Here is a 27,991-nt window from a genome sequence, read left to right as displayed (position 1 = left end):
TCGTTTCCATACTCAACGCTGATAAAATTTTCTGTAAAATAATGTACTTAAAACATGCCTTACTCTCCGTAGATGTACAACGTTAGCGGTCTTGCGTAATGTTGACACTATTTCAACTTCACAGCCGCCGGTGTTTTATTTTACTGACTGGAAGGGACAGTCATTGTTGTAGCGTATCAGGTGGGCAAACCTGATCGAGAAACGTGCTTTTCAGGAGCCTAAGAAAATGTTTTCGACGGGCGCTACGGTCAAGATTCGCCTCGGAGAGATGCGAAATTATGGGATATCATTGGAGGGGGTTCTCTGAATTGCGGCTATGTTCGCTAAAACTCCTAGCGCCTGGATGGGCTTTAAGAAATCGAACGGACATTGTCGAAGGTAAATTCCCTAGACACACCCAGAGGCTGGATTACGCCTCAGAAATCTAATAGTCAACAGTTTGAACACACAGAAACATTTATCCATTAGAGCGAAATGCCTTGCTACGACTTAATTGGAGGATGGTGGCCAAAGTCTGAAATTGCGTGTCGCAAGGGCTTGCATCGAAGGAAAACAATGGCGAGGGTGGAATTCTGTTAGTTTTTCCGGTTCTCTGCCAGATATTTTTCGGTCGTGGGCCTGGTGTGTATTTTTTCCTATTTCTGCGATCGAATTTTTCAGTTTTTCGCTTTTTACAAGAACTGTAGACCAAAATATTGTAAATTTTCCCCTCCCAGGCATCCAAGATGGCTTCGCAAGTCACATGACTTAACATTTGGCGGAATGGTGACGTAAAAGGGTAAGTTGGGAGAATATGATATGTGAGAGTTCTAACGCATATTATGTCGCCTGTTATGTTTCAAATGAGAAGAGCCTCTTCTTACAGGATTTCCCATCTTTTTTTCCATTCTAGTTCCTCTTAAGAATCATTTTTACTCAGAGAAGTGAGATTATTTTCCTTCAAGATTCCTCTAGTAAATTGGTGCAAGGCTTTACTTGTTTTGATTTTCATCTGTGAATCTGGCAATGAGATTTGTTTTACCCTAGGACTTGTTTAAATATGCGTAAAATATACATTTTTATACCTTTCAAGTCTCTCGTGGATAGGAAAGTGCAGTATTTGACACCTGATCAAAGATGCGTTTCTCGTTAGCAAGTTTGCATGGATTCAAAATATTCGCTACTACGCTGGAGCTTAGCAGCGTCAATCTATTGTACCCCCTCTGGGGAAATTGTACGGTGGCGCGAGGCAAACCAACTCGTTCGATTCTGTAGAAGGTGCAATGGATAATGCGACTCCAGCGACAACGAACAGCACCAGAATGGAAAAACGGATCGCTTTAGAGTGTGGCAAAAGAAAGCCAGATGAGGTAGAATCGGTAGTCTTTTGAGGGCTAAGGATTCCTTCTTGGGAAATTAGGAGCCTTTAGTTCGATTAGCAAGTGAAAAGCGTAGTAAATCGACTAATTTTTTGAGTCGTCCCTTCTCCATGTGCTTTTGTTGTTTTGCAGATTGTCGAGCTAATCTTGGATAATTGTTATTCTACCAACGTCGTTGGGCTAACAGATGAATTTGTCAACTTGGAGAGGCTGTCTTTGATCAAAGTTGGGCTAACAAATTTGAAAAATTTTCCCAATTTACCAAATCTTACTCGGGTAAGTGAGATTTTTTTTTGGAGATCAGGAGCTTGTTGCGGGTGCAATTTAGCAGGGCTATTCTGAACGGTCATTGCACCTCACAAGCTGTTGAAGATTCTCATATTTTCAACTCTGTTTTTTCCCAGCTGGAACTCGGCGAAAACAGGATAATGTCAGGCCTCCAGTCTCTTCAGGGATCTCCGAAATTAGCACATTTGAGTCTTAGCAATAACAGGATAAAAGATCTCGAAACTTTAGAACCGTTGGTGAGTACAAAGTTTGAGTTATCATTTGTGTGCGAGTCGCATCCTATCCAGGGCCGATCAACTATGTTATCGGACTTAAGATTAAAGATGAAGCTGTTATATTTTGCAGTTGGCTGCTTGGTAATTTTCTATTACCGCTAACACATTTTTTTTTATCTCACTAGTCAAAACTACAAAATTTAAAAAGTTTGGATTTACTTAACTGCGAAGTAACAACGATAGAAGACTACAGAGCTGAAATATTTAATATGATACCATCCCTGAAATATCTCGACGGCTATGACAGGTAAGTAAGGGAAGCGGGTGTAAAATATATTTATGGTTGCACTTTCCTTCTCTAGCTTGTTCGCTTTGGTGCATTTCTAGTTAAGAGGTCGCATGAAAAATTGGCAGTAATTTGCCTCTCTCCTTCTCCACTAGATTCGGTAATGAAGCAGAGGACACAGATTCCTCCGGAGAAGAGGATGGCGAAGAAGGTAAAAGCCACAGTGCCCATTTCTCCTAAATTATTATGCTACTTGAAGACACCTAATTAATGGGAAACGAAACTACTTTTAACATCCGCTAAAGTGATATTTTTGAACTGAATGCAAGTTTGCGAGGTGAACCCGCGGTTCGGCGAGTGCCGCGCATTAAAATATGCAACGATCGGATAAAGAAGAATTGAGTGGAAAGCTTCAGACACCACATTGAATGGATTTTTGTAGATTTTCGTCTTATAAACGGAATATGTCGTTTCCCCTCTACATGTGAACCGTCTATGGAGGGTTTCTTGAATATTTAAGTCATACTTTCATCTGTGTGGTAAAATTAATGGACTCGAGAGCGGGTACCACGCTGTAAATGGAAATTCCCGCGCATTTGGAGGCTCGAAGCTATTTTAGGATTCTGTTTTGGTCGCCGTTCGACCAAAGCGATCATTTCAGCTGACTTATGGCGTAGGAACACGTACACTTTTCGTACAATCGTCGATAGTTTAATCTCTCAGTTTTCGTCGCAAATTGGATCAAATTTCCTTCCAGAAAACAGGGAAACTGAGGGCCATTATAATATTTTAGAGTGGCTGATTCTTAACAGAGCCGTTCGTTTGAACATCAAATGGTATTTGATTTCGTTTTAGAGCCTTTTGATCGCTAACGCTTAATTGCGAATGTCTTCAAAGTGAAAGCGAGAGAATGCCATAAGTTTACCCGAGAACTTTTCAAAATTAATTCTGAAACAATCCTTTGCCATTAGACATCAGAACGGTGTAAACTTCATACTGAGTTGTATTCCCATTTGTTTTATGCCTGTGTTGTTTTTGAGCTTGAAGGAAAGGCCCAGGGGATGTTGTATTATTTACAGAAGGAGAGAAATACTCCATTAATAGATAGGGCAGATAGAATCACTCTGGCTAAATGTGTGTCAGTGATATTCTCAAAGTATATGTTGAATTGCCCACCAATTCTGATGGCCTTCCTGAGAAAACAAGTTTTCTTTGGTCCTTATTAAGTTCTATTTCAGCACTTGCACTGCAAAGGTCTCTTCCTTTTGGGAAAGCAGAGAGTGAATCTTTTGAAGAAGGAAATATGACACTTCAAATTTTGTTGGCCAGTATAAAACTAAGCCATCTGATGTACCAATTCTCTTTTTGCTTGTGTTCGAAAACTTGAGAACCAAGAGCATTGAACTGTCACATGTTGTAGCAAACATGTGACAGAGATTGTTTTTAGCATAAGAGGAACAAATGATAATGCAACATTAACAAACTTGCTCCCCTTAAAAGGCCTTGTCAGCTTGTAAGGCAGGGCTAAAAATTGGCAGTTGCATGGTCGCCAGTGGCGAGTTAAAACTGACCAGGGTCACCAAAAGTTAAGGTTTGAATGCCTGATGTGTGACTATGCTACAGAATTTGGAAATGTTGCAATGTAAATTATGTGAAGCACAAAGTCAGAAATAGAACTCAATATGTAATTTAATTGGATTACCTTTCTCTTTGTTTCTATGCGTGGACTCTTAAGATCATCCATTTTAGTGAATTTTTAGTTCTGAAGTGGAAATTCTGAGCCGTTTTAACAGTGATTTCACGAGCGATCCACATTCACCACAAATAGGCGCCATTTTGATTTTGTGATTTCCACGTGACTCTGGACTTTTGTGTTCTTTCCTTTTAATTAATGCTCCGTTAAAAGCCATGGTGTGTTTATTCAAGTTTTCATTTTAAACCAGAGGAAATCGGGGGCAACTTCATTTTGGAATGGGCCACTAAGACTTCAAGGAAACTGGCCCGACTGGCCGCCAAGCGCTTAAGTTAATTTTTAGCCCTGGTAAGGTGCCACAATGTCACTGTTGTTCAATAGTAACAACAGATCAGAGAACTCTTTGGCCATCAAAAAGATATCTTCGGCTCAATTCTGGTGGCATGAAGTATTTTTAATTCAGATGTGAGGAATATTTTCCTGTTTTTACTATTTTCCTGTTATTTTAATTTTTAATGGAAACCATGTATTGTATCTTAAATTTGTTTTTGCTGACAGATGATGAAGGAGAGGAGGATGATGATGGGGATGAAGATGATGAAGATGAGGATGGTGAAGGTAAGAAAACTCTAATAACCTTTTAAGAATACTCCAGCTACCTGCCACATGGCTGAGAAGACTTTGTGAAATTGCTCTACAGGTGATCAAATTGCTTTACACCTGAAAATCTCCCCTGCCTTTTCAATGTACCATATTATTATTGCCAAGTTCTCATTTGGATAAGATTAATTTCCTACCAATGAAGATTTGATCAGGTCAGTGTAATATTTCATCAACTTCCATCTGGAATTGAAAGGTGTTATTGTTGGGAAGAGGAAAGGACGTTAACCTTTTAACCGCAGAGGGTGACTGACTTCTAATTTTTCCTTACATTACCACACCTGAATCAAATATTCAGCTCAGGAAATGATCAGCAATTTAATAAGCTTCTGTTTGTCTAACAAGTTCTTATCAGTATTGTTGGAAATGTAAAGAGAATAGTGAAGAGGATGAATACTTCTGTTAGAGTGTATAGTGTGAAACCAGATGATGGAGCTTTCTCATTTTTTCTCTCCTACTCTGATCTGCTGGACTTTTAGGAGAGGAAGATGATGAAGATGATGTAGATGATGAAGAGGGCTCAAGTGGTGATGATGATGAAGAAGGTGTGGAAGGGGAAGGTAAAATTTCAAAATGTTTTGCTATTTTTAAATCTAATAATGAGCAGAATCACAGGATTTAAAATTGACTTCTATAGTTGCAGGTTTTGAAAGACATTTAGAAAGAATTTTGGGGAAGAATCTAAAACATTTGGTTGAAATAGGGACTTTGTTAATTTTTCCACAATGGATTCCAAACATACCTTGTGGTGTTTGAGTGTCTTAAAAAAGTTTATACCAGTCACGAGTCATGTTTGTTTTTCCCAATTAAGGACCAAGGTGAAAACTCAAGTTACTTGTATGGCTCTGAAACATGTATGCAATATTAATATTTCCTTGTGCTCTTTGTTCTTTGAATGATTTTTGCTGGAGATTTGAGTATAGTATTGGCTGGATCAACTTTTTCCTCTGTTCACTTTATAACCCTCAATTCCCTTAACCTCAGTATCCTTATTTTCCTCACTCTTCTCTTTACATTTCCTTTGGTAAAGACAAGAATTTGTTTAAAAGTTTCACTTGACTCCACTTTCATTCCATTTCCTATTTTTTATATATATATATATATATATATATATATATATATATATATATATATATATATATATATATATATATATATGCACAAGATATTCCTTTGACCCGAAAATAACAGATTCTAATAAAGGCAGGTCAATTTTTTCCTCAACTAAATTATATTTAACTTAATTAAATTACACCGGAAATAATACAGACATTAAGAAATAATACGTTTAAAGACATTAAAAGATACTCAAGAAAAGACAAAGTGGAAAATGAAAGACGGTCATTGTAAAGGAGATAGAGTTCTGGAGTTTCTCAGTGTACAAAAAATATTGTAGAAATGGTCCAATTGTTTTGATTTTGCTGTGTCGGAATTTTAGTATTATCTCATCATGCTCCATATGAGAATCGTCAGTCTCTAGAATATTGAGAAGAGTCCTTCGTTTCTTTTTAGAAGGATTTCCTAGACAAATTTCTTTATTCATAAGGTATCTTATGTGCCCTCCAGGCACAGTGACACCCATTTTTTGACTGAGTTTAGCGTCAAAACCCTCTTGACAATACTTAGTTAGCTTTAGAGAAAAGTTTCCTTGCAGGTTAAGGTACCCAAGGGGGCAACCTTTACATGACAACTGTGAAGATTAAACAGTGAAACAGCTCCAAGATTTTTTTTAATTTCTGGTTTTCATTTTCTCTTTTTACTCAGAGGGTGATGAAGATGAAGATGATGATGAAGAAGAAGATGAAGGAGAAGATGAGGAGGAACCAGGTCTTGATTACTTACAAAAAGAGAACTTAGAGGTAAACACCTTCTTACTTGTACACGAGTCATTTACCAATAGGATTTTTAAAGGTTCCTTTTTTCAGAAGGGCCACATATGTGTTTCATTTCAGAAGTATTTTGACGTTTGTGTTAAGTTTAATTTCTTAAGTAAGTAATGTAAAGGTGTTAGAGTCCCAGTGAACACATAGGCCAAGGGTGGCTGAGTAAGGTGGTGTACATTGAATGCAAACCATCTGTTTTTGTCAAATCTAGGATGAAGAAGAAGGTGAAGACTTCAACCCAGAAGAAGAAGATGAAGAAGAGGAAGAAGAGGATGAGGATGATGAAGAAACAGAGGAAGCTGAAAGGAGAGGAGAAAAAAGAAAGCGAGAAGATGATGACGATGATGAGGATGACTGACGCAAAATATCTTAGCAGTATGGAGCAGCCCACTCAATAGAGAAAGAGCTCTTTATGTATAGACTTGCCAGCAATGTTGCTGAGGCCCTTATTTTAAAGGGCTGGAAGTGTTCTCTTGCAAGGCCTCTAACAGAACTATTCCATAACTTGCAAGTGGTGTTTTTCATTCCACGAGTTCTGACTGGTTCATTTCCTGTTTTGTAATCCATAGTTCTAAAACTTGTCAGAATGGTAGTGAGATTTTTCCTTTGTTGGACTTGGTCTGATTTGAATTTGTATTCACTCCAAGAGTCAATGAACACTTCTTGTTTACTGGATAGAGATCAACATTTAACATCCTTGTTTGTAAATATGTGTCAGTATGGCATATCATGGATAGCTTTGTGCGATGACTGCACAACTAGTTGGTGCACTTGTTACTTTCCATAGTATATGGTACAAGCAAAAAACCTTTTGTTTTATGATGTGTTCATAGTTAACCACAGTGAGTCGCAGGCCTGTAGATAGGAAAGAGCAGTTATTGTTAACTTTCACTACTGATGACATACATTTTTGAGAGGAAACATTTTAAACTTGCTTGCATCAATAGTTTTGAAAAAAATTCTTTCTTATACTATCATCTATTGTCTAGGCTTTATCAATTATCATTAAGTACAGGTAACCAAAGCATTGGTGCTTCCTTTTGGATTATTCACACAAGTTCATCTGTAGAGGCAGTAGTTATACCCATTCAGACCCGCACCATCAGTAAATCCACTTCTGTACAAAGCACTTTGAAAGTTATCTGGTTCTGTCATATATGTGAACATTAGCAAATAAATCTTTGAATGATGTTGATAAGAAAGGATTTGCTTGCCTGTTTATCTCTGGTCTTTGCTAAAGTAAAGACCCAAAATAAGGCATTTTAAATCTTGCAAAGTGTCGTGACAGTGCGTGTTTCACAAGTATACTTCACTTTGGAGAATTGGGATTCGAAGGGGTCAAGGAAAATGGCGAAGGTCATGGAATTCTATGATATGCATTTCAAGTCATAAAACTTTGATATGGGTTGTAGATTGTTGTGGAATTTGAATGTGAAAACATTTTTGAGACGACAGAGAAGGAAAAGTTCTTTGGTTTCTGCATTACCTTTTGAATCAACTTCGATCGTGGGTCACGGAGAATGTCGAAGACTTACTGCTCATACCAAGCCCCGGAAAAGAATTTGTTAATGACCAAACAAAATTTGTGCCAATTAGGCGTTAGTACAGGGCGTGAGGATTCTTGGTTAGTTGGAACTGCGGATGAAGTATTCGAGCATTCGTAACATCAGTATACATATTCTCTATACTGTAACTCGCATATTTTCCCAAGGTGTCGATAGAGAGAATTTGGGTACCGATCGCGAGCTTTTTTAGCTTGTGATCATTTCGTTTATTCTCGTGACCTTGATGTGTGATTCAGGGGTGAAATTGTAAGGAGAAATTAGCCATAGGGTTAAAACTTGGGCGAGGAGAACACATAATCATGGAAATGAAAGGAAAGCTCTAAAACACTCCTTTCCTTCCCTTAGCCCATCGATTAAAAAGATGCACATGTCATCTCGCGATTGGAGTCGAAAGCTCGCTTCTCACTCGGTTGATTGCACCTTTCTTGGCAGCTTTGATTCCCACTGAAGGCGTTCTTGCGCCAAAATCCTGGTCAAAAGCCCTCAAGACACTTTCAAAATACACAAGCAAAAAATCCATGTGGCATGCTACTTTAATGTGTATACACTGACAACAGTCTGGTAGGATTGAAAAACCCCTCCCCCCCTTTCTCCTGAACAGTATTGAAAGCGTAGCAAGTTTGGGAGAAAGATTGCAAAGAGGGAAGGAGATTGTGTGTGTGTGTGTGTGTGTGTGTGTGTGTGTGTGTGTGTGTGTGTGTGTGTGTGTGTGTGTGTGTGTGTGTGTGTGTGTGTATGTGTGTTTGGGGGGAGGGGGGGTCGGGAGGACTGCAAAGCTCGAGCGAAGAGTAGCTTTTAAAAAGCTTCTTAAGACTTTGGCCCTTGGTTGCTTTCAGAATTCAGCGTGTCTCTTACACTGAATTGGCAAACTATCTTTGAAGAAATTTAAATATATACGGTAATAGAGAAAATAAAATCGTGTTCGCTTATCTCCTATTTTACTTCATTAATGAGTTATTTTCTTACAATTAATTGCTTCCTGACTTAATTAAGGAGGAAAGACCATCCAAAGCTGCCTTCAAACAGTAAGATATCAGGTTCTTGCTACAGTATTGTTTATCTAGACACTTGTGGCTGAGACCGGAAGCCACTACGTTCCATTCCCATCTTATCCGTCTCGCGGTGCAGTCAAACAGACTAATTTCGTTTGGCCCATTCGAGTGGGCGGGACGGATATTCAGAGAAAGCGGGCATCAAGCATTTTCGGAGTTTTCCTTTTTTTTTTTAAGTGACAATTCGTGGAGGGCAGGATAGCCCACCTAGTAACCACCCTCTTATACTTATATGATGAAGTCTTCAGAATACCCTCCCCACCCTTCTAATGTGTTCCTTGGAAACGCCCCAGTTCTCAGAAAGTAGTGCCCGCGCTTTCAAAAGCTAATATCGGTGACTTGACCAAATAAAAGGGTCAGTGAAAACATTTTGGGAAGATATAAAGCTTCTTAGCATTCGTCAATGCTTAGAGTGCTTCTTTCCTTGGATTACTATGCAAAACGACAGCGTGACAGCCCTTCTGAAGTCAAATGTGGCAAAAATGTGTAAAGAAAAACTTGTCGTTAGGATTATAATTAGTTCAGAAATCGAGGTAAGTTTATGCATCGTCAAATATTTGAAGAACAAAACAACTTGTGGCTCAGAAACTTCGAGCAACTGTCAATGGCGTGACGGGGTATAAATAGGGCGTGCACACTTGTGCATGAATTATTAACCAAGATGGCTTTCAATAAACAACAATACGAATCTCTGCCCGGGAAAGACGGAGGTACTCCACCAGTGATGGCGAGTGAAAAACCGATTGTCAACCAGCCAGCCAAACTTTCCCCCACGGAAGAATATGTTCTCAACCTGGATCCGGCCACAGTAGCAAGTAAGGTTTAATTCTGGTGGTATGATTTTACGTGATACAAACATCTCCAAACAATCACAAATCGCAATTATGGCATCGGCGTTTCTCGATCGAATACCGCACGCCATGACATGCCTGGGTTTCACACGTATTTCTTTCACTATCTATACTTACCATGTGAATAATAGTTAGTTAAAAATGTTTGAGAGACCGCGATCCTTACATCAAAAACAATAAAGGGATTTTGATGTCGCTGTTTATTCTCTTTCAAAAGCTATTTCCTTGAGCTGTTGATTGTTTCGCTGTTATGGGCGTTGTTCAACAGTACTCGGTATTCGAACCTCTTCTTTCAAATTCCAATCTGAAATTCTCACGATGTGTTCAACTCAATTTATTTTTAAATTTCAAGAATGACTTCTAGCAAAAATTTGTCGCTCGCTGTTGTAGCTGTATTTCTGATCGTATTTCTCTTTGTCCCTGACAGCATTAGGCGATTCAAACCCTAATCAAAGGTCGATCTTATTGAGCGTTACGAAGCCAGTTTTTCACACTCTCATTCTAAATTAATCGACCCAAAAATCCTTCCCAAAAAGTCAGGGCAGTTTTCCTCATACTGGAAATAAGAATTTGCATTTCAATTGCCTTCTGGCGTCCGACAGTTTTGCTTCGCGTTGTTTGTTGGAGATCAAACAGAAGCATGCTCAATGTAAGATTAAGTATTCTATTGTTGTGTCCGCGCTATTTCTGCCATCGAAATAAATTCGCGCTGTGGTTACTGAGTGAAGTGAAATCAAAATGAAAGCTTCTTTTTATGTGACATCTAGAACAAGGTTCAATCTAGAAATTTATCGCACAGTTCAGGTTTCACGATCCTATTGTAGGTAGAGATCCTAATACATAGAGGACCCTATGAGTTCGTATTTTAGATTGACTTGAGAACCAGTATCCATGTAAAGATAACGAACAAAAACAGACAAAAATGAGCAACAGGTTAAAAATTATGTTTTCAATATTACTGTTTAATTTCGACGAGCTCGCCAAGTATTGAGAGCAGCTTTCTGGGTGATACCAAAATTTCTTCAAGTACAATAATAATTGAGTACCTAGGAACTGTAACTCATCCCTCTTGAACGAGGATTGAATTTTTAAAGTACTTTTTACTCAGATGCGATCACTTGTGCCACTCGTGACATTCTTGAAGGGGCACATCAAGGAATGATGAGATCTGTTGCACAATTGTGAAATATTTTGGATAATTATGTATTGTATGTTTCTTCTTTAGAAATTAAATTTTCTTTCATATAACATTTTTCAGGATAAATTGATTAGATGCTGTTCATGCTTTCTTTCCAACAATTATATTGGAATTGGCTACGGAAGCCTGCATTAGGAGATCTTTAATGGGATAAATACATATGAACACTTTTATTGAGTATCCCTGAAAAGGGATTTTCAGCATCAACATCAAAATACAGAAAATAAATAAATAAATCACAGAAAAATATAAGAAATTAGCTATTTACAATGATATGTCCAAAATTGTCCTATATTGCTCATTAATTCAGTAATTAAATGTTTCTTAAAAGCTTTGGTGCCATTTACTTGTTCCAAGTTCATGTCCAGGCTGTTTCATATTTTTACACCACAATGATAGAAGGCACACTTACTAGTGGCAATTCTGCAACTTGGAATTTTAAGGCTGTTCCTATGGATAGCAGACCACATACATTATTTGTTTGAGAAATAGCTAGGTAACAGACCATTGAGACATGTATGCATCATGATTAAATCATGAAACACCTTGCAATTAAAGCAATATTTGACCTTAAAAGATATTATTCAGTTTAAGTACAAGATAATTTATAAATCCTCTGGTTATATTTGAATATTTTCTGTGCATGAAAACAAAATCATTTCCACAAGGAAAATTTTCTATGTAGAAATGATTCTGCTTTTGTGCAGAAAACAAAATTCATTTCTTAGATATGAACTTTTTACAAGAAATGTGAAGATCATTTACTGCATGGAGTTATCTATCCAGGCTTTTTTGAAAATTTTACAGCAGGACCAAAGCCCCATTCAATAATTTTTTAAAATTTTGATTCATAATTTAATCATGAATTTGAAACTCCTCTGTTATCTTCAAAATTGTTTTCCTAGTTATCAGTTTTTCCTCAGTTTTTTTTACTAAATATTTTGTGCTTTCTCTCCCATTGCAGGTGTACTTGCATGTATTATAGAAGACATACTGAAATGAAATTGAAATCAATAGCTTATAATATGACGATCAACACTAATTTGATGTTGCTTGTCAATTTTGTCAACAGCTTGGTCTGTAGAGGATGTGAACAGGAATTTTCTTGAACGTGCTGGATTGGGTTATATGGCAGAGCAGTTCTCAGTGAACAAGATCACTGGAAAATGTCTGATGCTTTTGACAGAGGTGGGTTTGAATGATATTTGGGACATGCCAGGGACAAATATGGGTTTCGATGATCAAAATTTGGCAAAATTTTGAATAAGTTATTGTTTGATTAGTTCTTAACCCTTTCACTGAAATTATCTTTACTGTCTGCCAAACATTTCTTATAGAGTTTGCTTTGAGAATTTGATGTAGAATCTAAAGATAATTCCCTAGTTACTAATTAAAATTTTGTTATTCTCATCACTTGGCTGCTTGATGTTGTATTGATACTGTAAGGAGAAGTTATGTCTTGGTCACTCCTAAAGTGAAAGGGTTAAGAATAGAGTTATTCTCTCAATGGGAAAGTGGTACAAGCTGATGCTTTGATTTATTCCATCTATTTATTTATGGTCAAATTGTGAGCAACTTCAGAGTCGAATGAAATTGAATGTCAGAATAGGTAATACGTGTTTGTAATACCATTCATGAAGTGTAGTGGAGTGTATTGTTGGTGCAGTGGTGCGAGCATTACCCTTCCTTGGTCGCAGTCTGTATTTAATTCCAAAATCTTGCTTCATAGGTGGCTTTTGTCTATGTTTGGTTACTGTCTTTGCTCAAAGGGGTTTTTTGAGGGTGTGTTGATTTTCTAGCCTGGGCAAAAGCTGGCTTGTTAAATTCTTTTTGGTGTGAAAATATGACTGCATTTCTCCCACATGTTCCACTGTGAAGTGAAGTAAATCTACATTTTTCATTTTTAATTGGCTGTAAATCTCTCATAGCTGGACCTTAGAAACTTATGGAATTGTAATTAATTTTTTACTCTCTCCAGGGTCATCTGCATGAGCTTGGCATCACTGTTCTGGGAGACAGACTTTATCTGATGGATCTGATTGGTTTATTGAAGAGGAAAAAGAAGGAAGCTGAACTCAGTGCTTCCAAGTGGTCTGGAGTTACACCAGCTCCTGGAATTCGGTACAAAGAAGACTGTGGAGAATGTTGTGTGGCGTATTGCTGTCCATGTTGTTTGGCCAAGACTTTCTGGCGTGTCACAGGACAAGGTGTATTCTACAAGCGTGAACCACCCTGTGGACTGTGGATGGAAGGTTAGAAAACAATTTTTTTTCTTGTAAGAATATATATTCATTTCACATATATGTTTTTTCAGAGTTCTTTTTGAGAAAATGCTTTTCTTCTGACCCTAAGTAACAAAAGCTCCTCATGTTGAACTAATTGGCGGAGTCCCTTGTGTTCTTTCAACTAATTTCTCCTTACAAGAACACCACTGAATCAAATATATAGGTAGGGAGAACAAAGGAAATGATCACCAACTTAAGAAGTTCTTGATTGTTAATTAGACAAATTCTCCTTGTCAGCACCTTGGGATATGTATAGAGAACAGTATGGAGAATATGCATTTTGCTGTTAGAGTGTAAAGGGTTAGACTTTTCTTTCCCAAAATCCGAGAAGCAATTCTCCTGATCACTATTAATTATCCCTTGGGTGCTAAACAATTTTATCATCGTTAGTATCCACCTCCCCACCTTGTGTAATTGAGCTTTGTGATTCTCAATAGATGAGTGCTTGACAGTCTTACACTTGTAAGAAGAATTTTGAGACATCTCTAACTATTATTTAATTAGCAACAATGTTTATTTACATGATAGCAGAAAGTAGCCATATGTGGTCATTAAAGATCTATCAACATGCATCGCTCATGCTTTTTTATTTGGTTTGGGCCATGAAAAATTTTAGTGAAATTGTTGTATTATTGAATGGTTTCAAGTTTACTTAGACAGGGAATGTGATTTTCATGTAAACTGTGCTTTCAGTTCGAACAGAGTACATGGACTATCGATTCTTCAAGGATCTGGAGTTGAAGGAAACTCGCAAATGCTTGTGCTGCTGTACTGCGTCCGAGCTGGAGATGTACGTTGATGACCATGACTCCAGTGCCGCGCAGAAAGAGGGTGAGCCTCCCAACCCAGGTGCATTCCATCCTCATGTGCTGCGTCACCCAGAGGCAGCACAAGTGGAACAGATCATCAGAAATGCCTGGAACAAAGCCCGATTGGTTGCAGAAGGCTAGGGTTTTCTCTCATGTCATTTTTTATTTTTGAGTGGACACTCCATTTTTTTCATCTTTCTTCATTAAGACAATTAAGACTGGCTGGCCTGTGTCTACAGAAGAAGTTTTGTTTCTATATTTTAAAACATTATGTTTATCTTCTTGTTGATGTTCTCTTGCTAGGACAGAAAATTGCAAAAAATAGCTCCTTTGAGCAATTTTAGCCTTGAAAGTTTGTACACTCAATATATTAGAGATGTGCAAAGTAAAACCACTTGAAAATGTTCATGTTTTACTGCAAATTCTACATCCCTATCTGTATTCTTTATTTTTATCCTATAATTTGGACACAGAACTAGGGAATCTCTTTTCTTAAACATGCAAAAAGACAAGGTAGTGAAATATTTTGTATGAAATCAGTGGTCTTGTTAGTTTTAGTAGGTGTAGTTGATACAAAATATAAGATTCAACTGTTGTGAAGAATTAAACAGGAATCCAAATCAAGTGAGTAAGGAAATTAAAAACCGTGTCTTCAACTCTTTAACATGACATAGCTGATGTTTAGCAACCTTCCCCTAAATGCAATTCATATCTCTTCTGAGTAATGCACACCTGTTTCCTTGACACTTCCGATCTTTATGGTATTTGCTTTGATTTATTATGCACTTGAATTTTGTTCACAGATCATAGGTTGCATTTATTTCTTTTAGTGTGTGTATCTGTTCATGCAGGTAAAATTGTTTTGCCTGATAAAGGAAGTGCAGTAAAAGTTCTGGTGAATTAACGGAGGTGACTGAAAAGTGTGGAAATTAGGAGTTTTTTTTTGGGATTTGGGATGTGTGTCTCCCCTAAGGAATTTTTTTTCGCCCTTAACTTGAGTGCGAACAAAATTACATGTCTGTATTCTCAATGAATTCCTCCAGGAAGAATGTATGGTATATTTAGGTGTAGATGGTTGTGTGTAATCTCAAGTATTCAATAAACAGCAATTGATAGTTTTATTAAACAGCTTTTTGTCTGTCATTTTATTATTGATTCTCTTGCACCTCTGAGAGCAATACTGCAGTGTTTGTCAGTGAATTAGGGGCCTTGGAGCGAATAACCACAAAAATTAGCTGTCACTGTGCTGACTGAAACAACTTTACCATTCCTTTCCTGCTACTTTTTAATCAGTTCTATTTATCTTTCCCATCATGGCTTCCCGCTTGGGTATGACTTCGGTTAATGGAGGAATTTGCAGGGAGGGTTTCCATTGGAAGTTAACTTTTGAGAACTGACGCTCTCCAGACTGGGTGTGATTTCCCCCCTCTAACCCTCCCCCCGCTTAAATCTCTGTTCCTAGGGGCTTAGGAAAATAGACTATGCTTGATGTGCAGATCATCCCATAGGGAGAACCTTTCTCAGGTTAGGAATGTAAGTGTCACGATTTAAAGACGTGCGAAAAACCTCGAGCTCTGATCATGAATGTCTCAAATTTTCCTCATTTGACGACCGGTGTATAGAATTCGAGCACTTTTGTTCCAGTAAAGGGAATCATAAATTTTTACCGGGAAAATGATTCAGTATAACTTTATTACTTCTTTCAAACTAATCGAAACAGATTATAAAAATGAAATAGACGGTTGAGAGTCCCACAATGCTTCTCAGTAGTAGACGAAGACTCTGCCCCACACTACAGGGGTCAGTATTGCACAGCTCCCCATCACAACACTTGTACTCGCACTCAGGCTCTTTCTGTTTGCTATTCTTCATGTCCTCTCTTTCTTTACATTCCCTCTGAATTACCGTGCACTTGTGTTCCATTGCGCATTCTCGTGTATAGACACCATTTTTCCAATCACAAAAGCGCGCACACTTTTTGTGATAGGCACCCAAGTTGGAGCAGTTATACTGGGTCATCTGAGCATTGCATTCTTCCATGGATGATGCCTTTGGACAAGAATAGCACAAGTGCGAAGAGCCTAAAAAACCGACGAAAAATAACAAATGGCAAACTAATAAACACATCGACTAGCCAACCAGCCGATTAATCAGGTCGTTTAGTCTCCGTTCTTCCTCATTCAGTCAATCAGTCGGTCGGTCGGTCGGTCAGTCAGTCAGTCAGTCACTCTCCATCGCTCTGACGAAGGGCTAACGCTCGAAACGTCAGCTTTTTTACCCTTTACGGTGGCTAATTTACGTTTTCAACCCAGTTGTTAACACTAAATTACCTGCTATACTCTCCCACCGACGCAGCACCACAGTTTCTTTAGAAACTTACCCCTTTATTCAGTTAGTCACTCTGTCAGTCCATCCGTCAGTCCTTCGATCCGTCAATCTCTCGGTCCATCAGTCCGTCAGTTAGTCAGTCACTAACGGTGCATGTACTGCACATCTTAATTCAATCCGTACAAAATAGCAATTGCATTCATGTTAGTTACGAGAAAAAGTAGGCCGGCGTGATGGAATCCAGTACAATCACTTGTTTTTTTGAAAGTCCAAAACTTATGCCGTTTTTGATGTATAAATAGGTTATACGGTGCAGTGCGTGATTTCTGTTTCAAGTGTACTCTCTCCGAATCTGAGCTTTAAAATGAATAAAATTGCTTAATTTCTTTAAGATAAGGGGAAATGATGCTTTCCTCGGCCATTTTGAAAATACTCGAAACTTTAACTTGGCCAAAGAAAATTGTTTCGAGTAATGAGTCCTTAACATGTGAAGAAGGATTAAAAATGATCTTGTCGAGATTTTAAGAAAAAGATTCATGAGCTGCATGTGAATAACCTGATAAGAACCTGATAACGTGAGTTATGTGACTCGTCATGCTTTGAGAAAAACCCCTTACACTCGAGCCTGGGTTTATGCGATTTCATGTAAAATAAAACCACTTGAAACCAACAAAAATTGACATGGAATGCAGTACGGACATCAACGCCTTTCGTCTCCCCATCTTTTTTTTCTTATAATTTGGTTTGTAAACCAGAGATTCGATGCAATGCTTGAAAGTTCAAGCCGTTCCGCTTCTAAAATACAAAAGTGCTAAACAAAACTTGGACTTGCAACAATCCCTAATCGGTCGGTTTGAGTGGATCTTGTCCAACATTCAGATGAGGATTGAATGATGGAAAATTCTATGTTTACTTACATAATGGTGACAGTGCTATGAGGAACATTATCACGCCAGGGAAAACTCGACATATTCGTAGTGACATCCTCGATGTTCGGCTGTTTTTAAATGGCAAATGTTTCGGAAAATTGAATGGCCTGTGCTAGCTGGTGCAAATTAATTTTTAAACGCCCTCTTACAAGGAATCTATCTTTGTCAAATAATGTCCTCATTAAGCGGCTGTAAAATCATTATGAGAACGCTTGATGAACTTTCGCCGACCAGAAAACACTGACTGAATACAAAAGGCGATTTTTGATTCTTTTTACGTTGTTTTTGATTCGTTTGGAATCGCTTGTTTCTTGTCTGTTTGTTTGTTTGTTTGATTTATCCCTTTGGAGCTTTCTTCACTTTTAACTCTTTTAGCCGAGTATCAATAAAAGTTAAGTTTCTCATTATTTTAAGAATGAGTAGACTTTTCCTTTCATGTTTTGACTTCGAGTAGAGGGTACAATCGCGGCACTACCAGAATTGCTAAATTAAAAATTATTAAAAAAGGGAAATGAATCCTTGGCTGTTCTGTCAATTTTAAACTTCAGGAAAACATGATTGGAATTTCAAAATAAATGAAAAAGGAATTAGGAAATTGAAGGAGATAATTTTTAGGGATAAATGTAAAGCTCATCGTCATTATTATGTGCCGTGGGCAATATTACCCCTAAATGCACTCAAAACGTTTTTTTAAACAAAGCTGAAGGCATTCAGTCATGACTAATCTAATGGCCTGTGTCGCAGTGATAACCTTTCTAATTTTGATTCCGTCATCAACTATTTCATGTTGGTCTGAAATAACATCAGCTTAGTTATAAGAGCTCTGAGTTATTGATAACTTTCGACTGTCGATGATTAGCATGCTTGAGTGAGTTGAAACATTAATGACCAATCACATTCAAGGCGACAAAAATGCATCTTTGAGCCACGATAACCTCGACACTACCAGATGGCCATTGACGATTCACCGTGGAGATAGCTTATGATGAAAGCGAGAGCAACGCGTTTGTTTGTCGCAGTACTGACTTATGTTTTCACAGGTAAGGAAGAATACTTCTGCAAGCTATCGAAGAAAAATATGTTTTTCTTGACTGAACGCCAAATTTTTAGTTCTTTCGTCATCCATTAGCTGCGAGTTATTTCAACACGTTTCGTAGAAAGCAGTTTCGACGGAAGTTGTTCAAACTTTTAACTTCGATGAATTGAGACCAGTTCTTACACAGAAGGACAAATATAGTTAACTTCTGATGGGGGAATAACACGCCGAAGGGTTAATTGCCAAGAGCTTGCATGCTAAAGATGCGGCTTGTTTATAACATACGTAGGAACTGTTTGAAATGGAGATATCGTGGTTGTAATATATCCTGACTCATTCATAGTTTAGAGAGAGTCTTGCTGATCGATTTACCTGAAATAAAGCTAAAAGACGTCAAATTTAACAGGAAAAACTAATTCACCATGGCATGGTCATGTTTAATTCAGAAATTTAGGAATTGCTCAAGAGTGAATAAGCCATGTGAATGTGTTTGTGGAGTTGCTTATTAACTTCGGGTCAATGAAGTGGTACGGAAAGAAATCAGGAAAAGATGGGCTTTCTTGTTTCAGGGGATTAATCTCAATGAAAGACCCGACGGGGTGCGAATTAGATCCCTTTTATCAAAGTTAAACTTTAAAACGGTAGGTTGCCCGTCAGATTAAATATTCATAAAACAGCAGGTGTCGATATTTGCGAAAGCCAGTTAAAATCGTTTTCTTGTCTATTTATATATTTTGATGGCTTCAGTGGAAAGACGATTTCCAATTGCTTCAGTTTGAGAAATATCGGATGCCGCAATATTCCAGCATAATGTGATAGTAAGTGATATCAGAACTGCAAGTAAATTCGTCAGTTTGTGGGTTATGCTATGTCTTAATTTCGATACATTGATCCTCACGTGTAGATATGTATAAGTCATGTTGGTTACGATGGTCACGCAAAGATTGCGGTGAAATGTCTTGTGTCATATTTGAATATATTAAAACTCCCTGTTGTGCTCTAAGCAAGCCAAGAACATGTTTAGCTCCATTAATAGTTCAGTAAAAATCTGGTAAGAAAGTAGACTCTAGAACGAAAGTGAACTCTTTTCAAAAAGTTTCGGCAAAATGTCTCTATGTGCCTTGCAATCACGCCGTTCGAATCAAGGAAAAGCCTACATCTAAGCATATCGCGGATAAAAGGGGTCTTTTAATAGCAAACCACGACAGCGACGGCAACGAGGACGTGGCAAAAACAAAAAACCTATTAATGGGCAGAACAACTTGAGCTCAGCACGTGAGTTTTCAAAACTTTCGACATTCTTACTCTCGGTGCAAAACAACAACATGGGATCAAGAAACCCCCCGAATTTTGCGCGGTCTTAGAGCGGAAACCCCGACGGCAAATTATTTAAGTCTCCTTTGGGAACCAAAAGCTGCTCACATCCGTTATGTAAAAGTTGAGGTTTGGCGCCGTAAGAGATGGTAAAGACATTCAGCCATTCGCGAAATTCTAGCTTAAAATACGAATTTATTTTTTAATCGACGTCTTTTTTGACGTTGCCGTCCTGACTGCCTAAGGTCCCTCATAAAGGAGGGAAGCACTGCTTCATTGTATCTTGAGTAAATTCCGCAACATTGGCATCTTTCCTTCCTCCGCTGCTGAATATTATGTATCTCCTTTCACTCAAAACCGTCCCTGACTTAGGCCGAGAGCAGTTTTACCGGGCATACTGTGCATCTGACTGCGCAGTTTTGTCTTTTTTCCCAAGGTGCATATTCATTTTATTCTTTTGTACTCGTTTCAGAAAGTGTTGTCGCAGAGAGAAATACGGCCTGTATCCAGAGAACGGTTGATTATCACTGCTGTCGATTTCCATTCCGCTACAAAGGAGTAAAATACAAGAAATGCACGAATAATGAGGACGCCGAGGGCCGCTTTTGGTGCGCCACTGAAGACGTTAGACATCGCAGTAACGAAACTACCAGTTGGGGCTACTGCAAATGTAAGCTTCCTTTAAATCTCATCGATCCAGTTAACCTAGATCTCAAGAAGGTATTCTCAGAGGAGTAAGTTTTACTGACCTCACTTGTCTTCTCTTCACGCAGTGAGGAAATCGCAGTGTCTTGTAAAGACTACAGATGGAGAATGTTGCAAATTCCCGTTTAAATATCTTGGTAAAGACTACATCAGCTGCGCAGCCACTGATAATGATCCAAATGGTGAATACTGGTGTGCAACAGAGAATGAATTTGACAGGAATCTGAGCGGATCGGGCTGGGGTTATTGCGCAGGTCAGTTTAACCTTCGCAATATACTGATGGTTTCTTTTTCTTTTGACAAATAACAGAATAGACTATCAAAATGATTGAAAATTGCTTACAATCGGTCACAATAAACATAACACATACTTATGTGTGTAAGCCATATTTTTATCACCATTCGCTCTGACTAAGGGCTAACGCTCGAAACTTCAGTTTAGAAACTCTTTATGGTGGCCAATTTGCATCATCAACTCAGTTGATAAAAGCAAATTATCTTGTTACACTCCCCCACCGACGTAGCACAACAGTTTCTTTAGAAACTTGCCTTCTCAATTCGTGTATTACAGTGATCATCATGGCAGTTGCCTCCTATCCTAGCAACGAGAGGTTCGTGACAGGTAGATGTTGTACATTCTTGATAAAAGAGTTTCTAAAGTGACGTGCTGAATAAATAACGATGTCTATAAAAGCTAAGTGTGCGTTTATTTGGTATGTCTAGCTACTCAGCCTTCAGTACAACCACATCTTTATGGCCATGTAAAAGGTACTAACTTTAACTAAATACGCACTTCGTTAGGTAAAAATTGAAAGCCTTCTTTTTTTTTTAAAGAGACCCAACCTCGTATTGTTAAATTACAGGGTCAACGTGCTTTTCATGTCGAAGTAATACATCTTGGGCACATTGTAACAAAAACATGATCAAGAAGATATGTCCTTATAAGTTGGAACATTGCAATGCCATAACTAAGGAAGAAACTCACAGCTGGCGAGAAAATTCGAACAAATCTGAGATAGTAACAAAGACGTTTACAAAGGATTGCTCTTCAGACAGTGACTGTGCCAACCCTGACCTCTACTGCGACGGCCATCTTAACTGCTTACATCAGTGTTGTCATGGAAACTTATGCAACGCAGGCAAAAGTCTGAGGGGCTATCTTCAAGGGATCATTGTTCTATCATTTGCTGCTGTGTTCTCGATCAACTTTCCCCTGTTAAGAGAATCTGAAATAGGAAATGGCCATTCCTAGGTGCACGTCGATTGTATTTATTCACAAGAGCACAAATATTGTTTGTGCGACTTTTGAGAGTAAATTTCACGAGACAGATTGCGCTTGCTCACTAAAGGAAGTCATCGTCTCTCGTAGTCGGCAGTTCTCCGTTTACTTGCAAGGGAGCGCCATCGAATAAAAGTCAGAGATTCGATAACAAATGACTCTTGGTCAGACAAAGATTTTACAGTTTTGAAAATGGTTAGTCTCCAGACAAAGCTTTTGCCTATTACAAATCAAAGAGAAAGACAAAGGTGCCTCAGAGAAAGAATCCGTAAGCGAACTGGAGAAATCACAAGTGCTCGAGTGGACATAAGCTATAGATCTCTGAATACGTAACTAGAAAAACGATCAGTCTTAGCTCATTTCTAGTTTCAGGGACTTACAATGGCTTGGATGCCTGGCGCGGAAACGTCAGTTCTTCTGTTAAAACAAAGGATGTCTTCTGGAAAGAAACCTATCTATAGCTGAAGGTCAAATGTTGTTGACCGTAACATGTCATAAGCAGTCGAGACGTTTCTTAGTTATTGAATATACATGATTGTACCAGGCTTGTGAAGTTCGAGAAACTGCTGAACGCGCTTTTCTTAAAAAGCAATTTTAGCAAATTTGCAGCCATTAATAAATTTCAATTATGGGGCAATCTTCTTATGGGTACATCTTCTTTTACTATTTAATTTATTGTTTCCTTAATACTAGGGAGAACATTGTCTTGTTTATAAGCTATTCTGATCGTTGATTTTCTATTCGTTGCTTATCATATCAGTTTTGAGGAGGTTTAAGAACAACACACAGAAGAGAAAGCAGAGCGCGTGAAGCCAATGAGATGAGGATCCTTTTGAGCCGGCATTACACAGATCAGCTGTACAACAAGTGACGTCACAATCCCCAGTCCTTCTTTCTTTGGCCTCTTTGCAATTTTTCTCTGCTTTCTGACACATTCTGCTGTTGGCGCATCCTTTGGCGACCTGGAATGAATTGCGTCATCGATCATATTCCTTTCAGGCAATTAGATCATATTCAAATGGAGTTCTAGATCCAATGTACCCAAAACTTTGGTCATTTTGCGCACCACAGTTGAATGAAACAAACAATTTTTTGACTTGCGGATTGTGTACAGGGAAATAAATGATCCTCGCCTATGACCTGCACTTAAAGAAATTTGATTGATTGCCGCTCACCTGCCAGAATATTTTCTTATCTCGCATCATACGCATGCTTTCACTCCTGATTAACGCGCAAAATGGAAGAAGGGAGGATTTTGTTTCCTTTATCGCTAGGGCAGTAATTCTTCATTTGATCAAAAATAGTTACGATAGCATATGATGTTTTGTATTTACTTTGAATCAAGCATTGCCAAATGGATTCGAATTCTTATGACTTGGCAGACAAACTCTAGAATTAAACAAACACTCCTTAATGTGATATTAATGATAACATTGCTTTTAATTCAAAGTAACTCCTCTCAAATACCTGTCCATTCTCATTGTTCATTATCTCAATGCACCTGTCCTTTAGTAGTGGTTCCACAGGGCATTTCTCTTCTCCCATTTGTTTTCGACAGTCACCGCCTTCATCGCATGTAAAACATCTGATACCTGACAGTTCTACAATAAAACATCAATGGCGCTTAGAGGAGATAGTTTGAATGAAAATTTAGAGAAAGGTAAGGAAAAAATTACTTATGGGTGAATTGTGATGGAATCAAAATGAGTAAACAGGGCGGTAACCTAATGTGTATCGCATTTTTGATTGCTCGACGATTTTGTCTCACACCTTAACAAAGAACGTTGGCATTCAGCTCTAACCAACGTCCACTGAGTAAACATGCAGAGCCGAGTTGTTTTAAGCATGTGAGGGTTAATCGGGAGTACTTTCATATTCTGTCATAAGGCATTTATATGAAATTAACCTGGGACTAGAGTTATCCTCATTACAACCCCCTCAGCCCAGAGTAACAAGCAAAAAAGCAAAAACTAAGACAGTGAGCTATACAGTGACCAAACACACAGTCTCGTTCCCAGGGTCTCCTCTTTTCGAAAAGCGGAGATGGCCTTGGGAATTCGGTTCACCTAAATGTAAGGTGAGAACCCATGAAGTTAAGCTCAGTGTAGCCATGAAAATGTCCCTTAAATAGAACACAGAGTTACTTCATCCCAAATTAAACCGCGGCTGTTTTAAGGCTTTAAATGAGTGAATCATTGAGAAAAATGATTCTTTGCAAAAGAAAAGAAACAAAACAATGGATAACAAAAACATTGGCAGAATTTTTATTCATGCGTTATTTTCAAATTCTAATTTTTTTTTATCAGTTCCAATTCCAAATAGTTTGCTTTACTACTTGAAAACAGCCAGGACTAAAATGATGTTCAACAATTTGAAATAATCGTGAATTCGTCTAGTGTTTGATATGCGTCAGTGTCTAGCAAATCTTATTTTAAGGATCATGTCATTTCAAACCTGTTTTTACATCGACCAGTTCTAAAATGCCTCCGTAGAAATGCGGGAATTAATTTAAGTCTGAGCAATCTTGAAATTACGTCAAACGTACAATTCTTTCACCATAACAGTCTTGAAACTTAACTCGACTTGTCTTCAGCAGTTATGTCGTTTATACTTCAGCACAACCTACTTACCTTTGATGGATAAAAGCACGACGCATAACGATGCAAGCATATTTGCCATCAATTTCTTTTCGTGAGACCCTCTTAAAATTTAGCTGTCGTCGATGATGCGACACCAGTTGTACGAAGAGCTACGTTTCCTCTCAGATTATTTTTTCCAAAACTTCTCAGCGTGATATAATTAACGCGTATTCTCCACAAACAGGTGCAGTCACCGACTTTTACAATTCCTGAATAATTTCACAGCGGTTGTCCGGCTTCACATAGTTTAAAAAAATTTGAACCCTGCATGGAAGAACGGGTAAAAGTCTTCCTGTTAGAAACTGGCATAGTGTTATCACAGGAGCCGGTGTCAGGAGCAGGCCTCATACATTTTTGCTTTAGTTTTTTTCTGAGGTTGGAGTTTCGGTTTTTCTGTCCCCCCTCATAAAAATACCCAGTCTATAATCCACAGCGGTTTTTCCCTCAACCTGAGTTGTTTCACGCTTAGTGTTTGCTTTTATTTTTTTCTGTCTGTTTGTGATTGTCTTGAGGAACACACGTTCCCATTGGCTTAGAAGACCAGGACACACGCAATTTGCTCCAAAAAATGGAGCTATAGCTAAAGTCCAAGTTTTCGAGGCATAGAAAGCGTTTGAGTCATGCAAGTGAGATTTAAGCGCGTTTAATGTGCACGGTCGTCCTCAATTCCAGTGTCTGAAAAAGCGCCCTGTAAAGGAAAGAACCGATCAAATTTTAACCAGTCACTCGATCTAACGTTAATTTAGAAACGCATTTTTTTTTTTATAGTTAACTGATGAAGTATATTTTATTTGATGTTTTGGTGTGTAGCGTCGCTAAGTATTTTTACGGATTTTTGTTGAAATACAAACAACGGGTGAAAATACTCAGCAATACTTCACACTCAAATGTCTAATACGTCATTTATTTTTCAAGTGCTTTATTTCATGCGCATCTCTTATAAGGCTGGAAAAGCGGAGCAATTAGAGAGAGTAGCAAGCACAGCCGACCGGTTTTTACAGTACAAAATAACCAACTGTACAATATCGCGTCATATTTGTACACGGTCAGCTCGTTATTCGTACTCTGCTTAGTACAGCTGGATAATGAAAACACCTTTTCGGTATTACAATATGTAACTATTATCATTACAGACGTAATAACTTTCCAAGCTTATAATTCCTACAAAGTCATTTAACATTTACATGCACGACTCTTGAGGAGTGTTGTAAAGTGCCCCTAATGTGTTTCGCAGTTTTGCAAAAGATATGGTTCTTTTGGGAGGGCCTCAAAAGCTATAGGAAGTGTTTCGTTGTCAACTCACTGCTTGACAAGTTTAAGATGGAGCTCGTTCGTTCAAATTCTTTTATTCAAATTGCAAAGTAAGGATAAATAAATTAGATAAGCCCGAAGAACAGTTATGGAACTTAAGTTTACGTAAATTGTTTCTCCTTGTACCTACTGATCTCTAAAAAATTCTCGAGCTGAAAAGTTGGGTCATAAATTTAAGTCTGAGGGTCGGTGTCATAAATCAATATATCATTTAAAATTTACCCCAGGGCAACGCGCACGAAAATACTCTAGTCGTTGCAGGAATAAATTGATTAAAATGGTCTTTTAGTGTTATATTCTCTCACTGTTTCAAAGATAGTAAAATAGCTATTCACCTCAGTGTCGGTGGCCAGCGGAGGGTATTTGCCTCGTCGCTTCGTGGTTCGGTGAATATCCACCACTAGCCACCCCCAGTCCGGTGAGTAGTTGTTAATTATTGCAAATTTGAGTTGTGGACTCGCTGTCAAAAAATTTGGAATATTAGTTTTTCGTTGACGCGTCGTGTCTGCTTATTTACATCCGCATTTTTAACAAAGATGCACTAACGCTCGTACGGGATATAAACAAAATTAGACTTTTCTCGATGTTAGTATCCAGTCCGCACCAATTCAGCGGTAGAGAAAGTCTGGGAAAAAGTAATGAACTGAAGTGATATAACACACACAGTTACGCAGACGGAATCCTAGAAAATCATGGAATTTCTTCCAGGAGAGCTTGAAGACTTGTAAACAAACATGAGGTGGGAAAGAAAACTCGGACGAGCGTGAAATTAATTGATGCCCTCCGATCCTTGTTTTTCTGAAGTATATATTCAAGAAACCTCCCACCTCAATATGAGTATTATAACCAGCAGACCTAAGAATGTGCACGTGTTCGACGTAATGCCATTGGCAACGGCACTGTTGCACAGATCTTGATGGCAGCATGTAGTTTCGCAATCACCAGAGTTTTCGCATGCTTTCATCATTATATCACAGCCGTCTTCATTGGTACAGCCTCGCTCTATCATGTCCCCTTCTCTTGTTTCACCTGTAACCTTCCTCCAAAAACATCGATTAGTAGGATCAGTACATTCTAGAATTGTCGAGATGTTAGTGCCTGGTTTGCATCTTGACGCTTTATCAAGGCAGTGGAAACATTCCCGCGTCCAGACTGAAAATACAGAAAATAATCAAGTTTAGATCACCCTCTACTAACCAGGAGGCCGACCACAAACGTACACTAAAAATCGAATTGACTTTTTCTACGAAAATTTACATCAAAATAGTGGGTTCAATTCTGGAATTCTCTGATCTTGTCTCAGAGTTTTGACCATTTTTGTTTAATAAAGAAAAGTGTTTCCTTGCAAGGGTTTTCTTACAAACAGAAAAAACTCCTAATCTTCATGATTGTTTTTTTCGGCAATTCAAAGCTAGCTTCTTTAATATCCTAGATATATCTCCTTGCGATATGTGGACACCCAATTGTGTTGGAAGATTGGCGCATCATATTTGGGTGTTTTCTGCCTTACAAATAACTACCGATTACTATCTATTTATTACTCAGCTAGGTGGGGCCGAAAGTAAGCTACGATTGTAAAATTATCGCTTTTAATATGAGTTAGGTAATAAATATAGATATTTAATAAATAACAAGCGAGATAAGTACACATAGTACTTTTTGTGCACACTGATTGGCGGATTCGGAAGTAATTAGTAATTCACTACTGTGGGTGAAAGTGGTTGATATATCCTTGACCGCTTTGCAGCTCCGTAAGCATCCACCACTACTCACCTCTAGTTAGCTCACGTTTAGCCGTACCCTTCCCCCAGAGGAGTAACGGAAGAAGGGAGGGGGGTAAGGCTACAGTACGCTAACCTACAGGTCGGTCATTCTGAAATACCTTTTGCCTCTTTTTCAAAACGAGGCCTGGTGCCCAACCAGTCGTATGAGACTGAGTTTTATTTGCATGTGAATGAAAACCTATTATCATATGAAAGGATGAGCACCAGGACTCGCTTTGAAAATGAGGTAATTCAGAAATGGCCTATTGTTAAACATTATTTGTAATTGTAAATATATAGACGCAAATATAAACATTTAAAAAGAAATAAGATCATATTTATAAAGACACTAAAAGCAGCTGAATAATTTTGTAACACAAATGGAGAAATGCCAGATATTTTCTAAGAAAATTAAGTCAGAAGGCAAAGTACTCAAAAGGAAATAGAAGGATGTTTTCTTTCTACAACGTGACTAAAATGACAGAAATATAAATACAAAGGAGGAGTCGCGAGTCAGAAAGGAAGACAGAAAATATTGAAATTA

The 27,991-nt window shown here is 38.2% G+C and overlaps 5 protein-coding genes across 6 annotated transcripts; 3 read left to right on the top strand and 2 right to left on the bottom strand.

The window, feature by feature from the left end:
- Positions 1 to 1,072: 1,072 nt before the first annotated feature.
- Positions 1,073 to 7,585, top strand: LOC113679194 (acidic leucine-rich nuclear phosphoprotein 32 family member A). Its single transcript, XM_027196144.2, has 9 exons — positions 1,073 to 1,349; positions 1,491 to 1,634; positions 1,763 to 1,882; positions 2,047 to 2,168; positions 2,303 to 2,358; positions 4,399 to 4,458; positions 4,980 to 5,060; positions 6,265 to 6,359; positions 6,595 to 7,585. The coding sequence occupies exons 1-9, from the start codon at positions 1,263 to 1,265 to the stop codon at positions 6,739 to 6,741; spliced, it is 912 nt and encodes a 303-aa protein (XP_027051945.2). The 5' UTR covers positions 1,073 to 1,262; the 3' UTR covers positions 6,742 to 7,585.
- A 1,745-nt stretch (positions 7,586 to 9,330) lies between these two features.
- On the top strand, positions 9,331 to 15,269 carry LOC113679193 (uncharacterized). The gene is made up of 4 exons (XM_027196143.2): positions 9,331 to 9,815; positions 12,122 to 12,237; positions 13,028 to 13,301; positions 14,028 to 15,269. Exons 1-4 carry the CDS (start codon positions 9,662 to 9,664, stop codon positions 14,282 to 14,284), a joined length of 801 nt encoding a protein of 266 aa, XP_027051944.2. The 5' UTR covers positions 9,331 to 9,661; the 3' UTR covers positions 14,285 to 15,269.
- Positions 15,270 to 15,817: 548 nt separating this feature from the next.
- On the bottom strand, positions 15,818 to 20,636 carry LOC149049574 (uncharacterized). Of its 2 annotated transcripts, none has more exons than XM_089197084.1 (2): positions 17,389 to 17,491; positions 15,818 to 16,224 (listed from the first exon to the last, which is right to left on the bottom strand). In XM_089197084.1, the coding sequence occupies exons 1-2, from the start codon at positions 17,453 to 17,455 to the stop codon at positions 15,851 to 15,853; spliced, it is 441 nt and encodes a 146-aa protein (XP_089053210.1). In that variant the 5' UTR covers positions 17,456 to 17,491; the 3' UTR covers positions 15,818 to 15,850. The 2 variants fall into 2 exon arrangements, 1 of the variants encoding a protein (XP_089053210.1); XR_016183853.1 differs by lacking the exon at positions 17,389 to 17,491 and adding an exon at positions 20,500 to 20,636 and having other exon boundaries at positions 16,087 to 16,224.
- On the top strand, positions 18,119 to 22,373 carry LOC113679204 (72 kDa type IV collagenase). Its single transcript, XM_027196155.2, has 4 exons — positions 18,119 to 18,440; positions 20,223 to 20,420; positions 20,524 to 20,709; positions 21,319 to 22,373. Exons 1-4 carry the CDS (start codon positions 18,383 to 18,385, stop codon positions 21,705 to 21,707), a joined length of 831 nt encoding a protein of 276 aa, XP_027051956.2. The 5' UTR covers positions 18,119 to 18,382; the 3' UTR covers positions 21,708 to 22,373.
- Positions 22,374 to 22,376: 3 nt separating this feature from the next.
- LOC113679206 (uncharacterized) lies at positions 22,377 to 24,529 on the bottom strand. The gene is made up of 3 exons (XM_027196156.2): positions 24,365 to 24,529; positions 23,202 to 23,335; positions 22,377 to 22,696 (listed from the first exon to the last, which is right to left on the bottom strand). The coding sequence occupies exons 1-3, from the start codon at positions 24,411 to 24,413 to the stop codon at positions 22,472 to 22,474; spliced, it is 408 nt and encodes a 135-aa protein (XP_027051957.2). The 5' UTR covers positions 24,414 to 24,529; the 3' UTR covers positions 22,377 to 22,471.
- Positions 24,530 to 27,991: the final 3,462 nt, after the last annotated feature.

The sequence above is a fragment of the Pocillopora damicornis genome, chromosome 2, assembly GCF_964200805.1.
Source record: "Pocillopora damicornis chromosome 2, jaPocDami1.2, whole genome shotgun sequence".
NCBI classification, from domain to species: Eukaryota; Metazoa; Cnidaria; class Anthozoa; order Scleractinia; family Pocilloporidae; genus Pocillopora; species Pocillopora damicornis.
The sequence above is the reverse complement of the archived record's forward strand: the minus strand, read 5'-3'. Positions and strand labels throughout refer to the sequence as shown.

Excerpts from the sequence above, each read along its gene's own strand:
- LOC113679194 (XM_027196144.2), top strand. The coding sequence starts at position 1,263 with ATGGATAATGCGACTCCAGCGACAACGAACAGCACCAGAATGGAAAAA. Across the intron at positions 1,350-1,490 it reads GCAAAAGAAAGCCAGATGAG|ATTGTCGAGCTAATCTTGGA; the intron begins GTAGAATCGGTA and ends GTTGTTTTGCAG. Across the intron at positions 1,883-2,046 it reads TCGAAACTTTAGAACCGTTG|TCAAAACTACAAAATTTAAA; the intron begins GTGAGTACAAAG and ends TTATCTCACTAG.
- LOC113679193 (XM_027196143.2), top strand. The coding sequence starts at position 9,662 with ATGGCTTTCAATAAACAACAATACGAATCTCTGCCCGGGAAAGACGGA. Across the intron at positions 9,816-12,121 it reads GGATCCGGCCACAGTAGCAA|CTTGGTCTGTAGAGGATGTG; the intron begins GTAAGGTTTAAT and ends TTTTGTCAACAG. Across the intron at positions 13,302-14,027 it reads CTGTGGACTGTGGATGGAAG|TTCGAACAGAGTACATGGAC; the intron begins GTTAGAAAACAA and ends CTGTGCTTTCAG.
- LOC149049574 (XM_089197084.1), bottom strand. The coding sequence starts at position 17,455 with ATGTCACTACGAATATGTCGAGTTTTCCCTGGCGTGATAATGTTCCTC. Across the intron at positions 16,225-17,388 it reads CATAGCACTGTCACCATTAT|GCTCTTCGCACTTGTGCTAT; the intron begins GTAAGTAAACAT and ends TCGGTTTTTTAG.
- LOC113679204 (XM_027196155.2), top strand. The coding sequence starts at position 18,383 with ATGATGAAAGCGAGAGCAACGCGTTTGTTTGTCGCAGTACTGACTTAT. Across the intron at positions 20,421-20,523 it reads CAGTTGGGGCTACTGCAAAT|TGAGGAAATCGCAGTGTCTT; the intron begins GTAAGCTTCCTT and ends CTCTTCACGCAG. Across the intron at positions 20,710-21,318 it reads GGGCTGGGGTTATTGCGCAG|GGTCAACGTGCTTTTCATGT; the intron begins GTCAGTTTAACC and ends GTTAAATTACAG.
- LOC113679206 (XM_027196156.2), bottom strand. The coding sequence starts at position 24,413 with ATGGCAAATATGCTTGCATCGTTATGCGTCGTGCTTTTATCCATCAAA. Across the intron at positions 23,336-24,364 it reads CGTGCTTTTATCCATCAAAG|AACTGTCAGGTATCAGATGT; the intron begins GTAAGTAGGTTG and ends GTTTTATTGTAG. Across the intron at positions 22,697-23,201 it reads TGAACAATGAGAATGGACAG|GTCGCCAAAGGATGCGCCAA; the intron begins GTATTTGAGAGG and ends AATTCATTCCAG.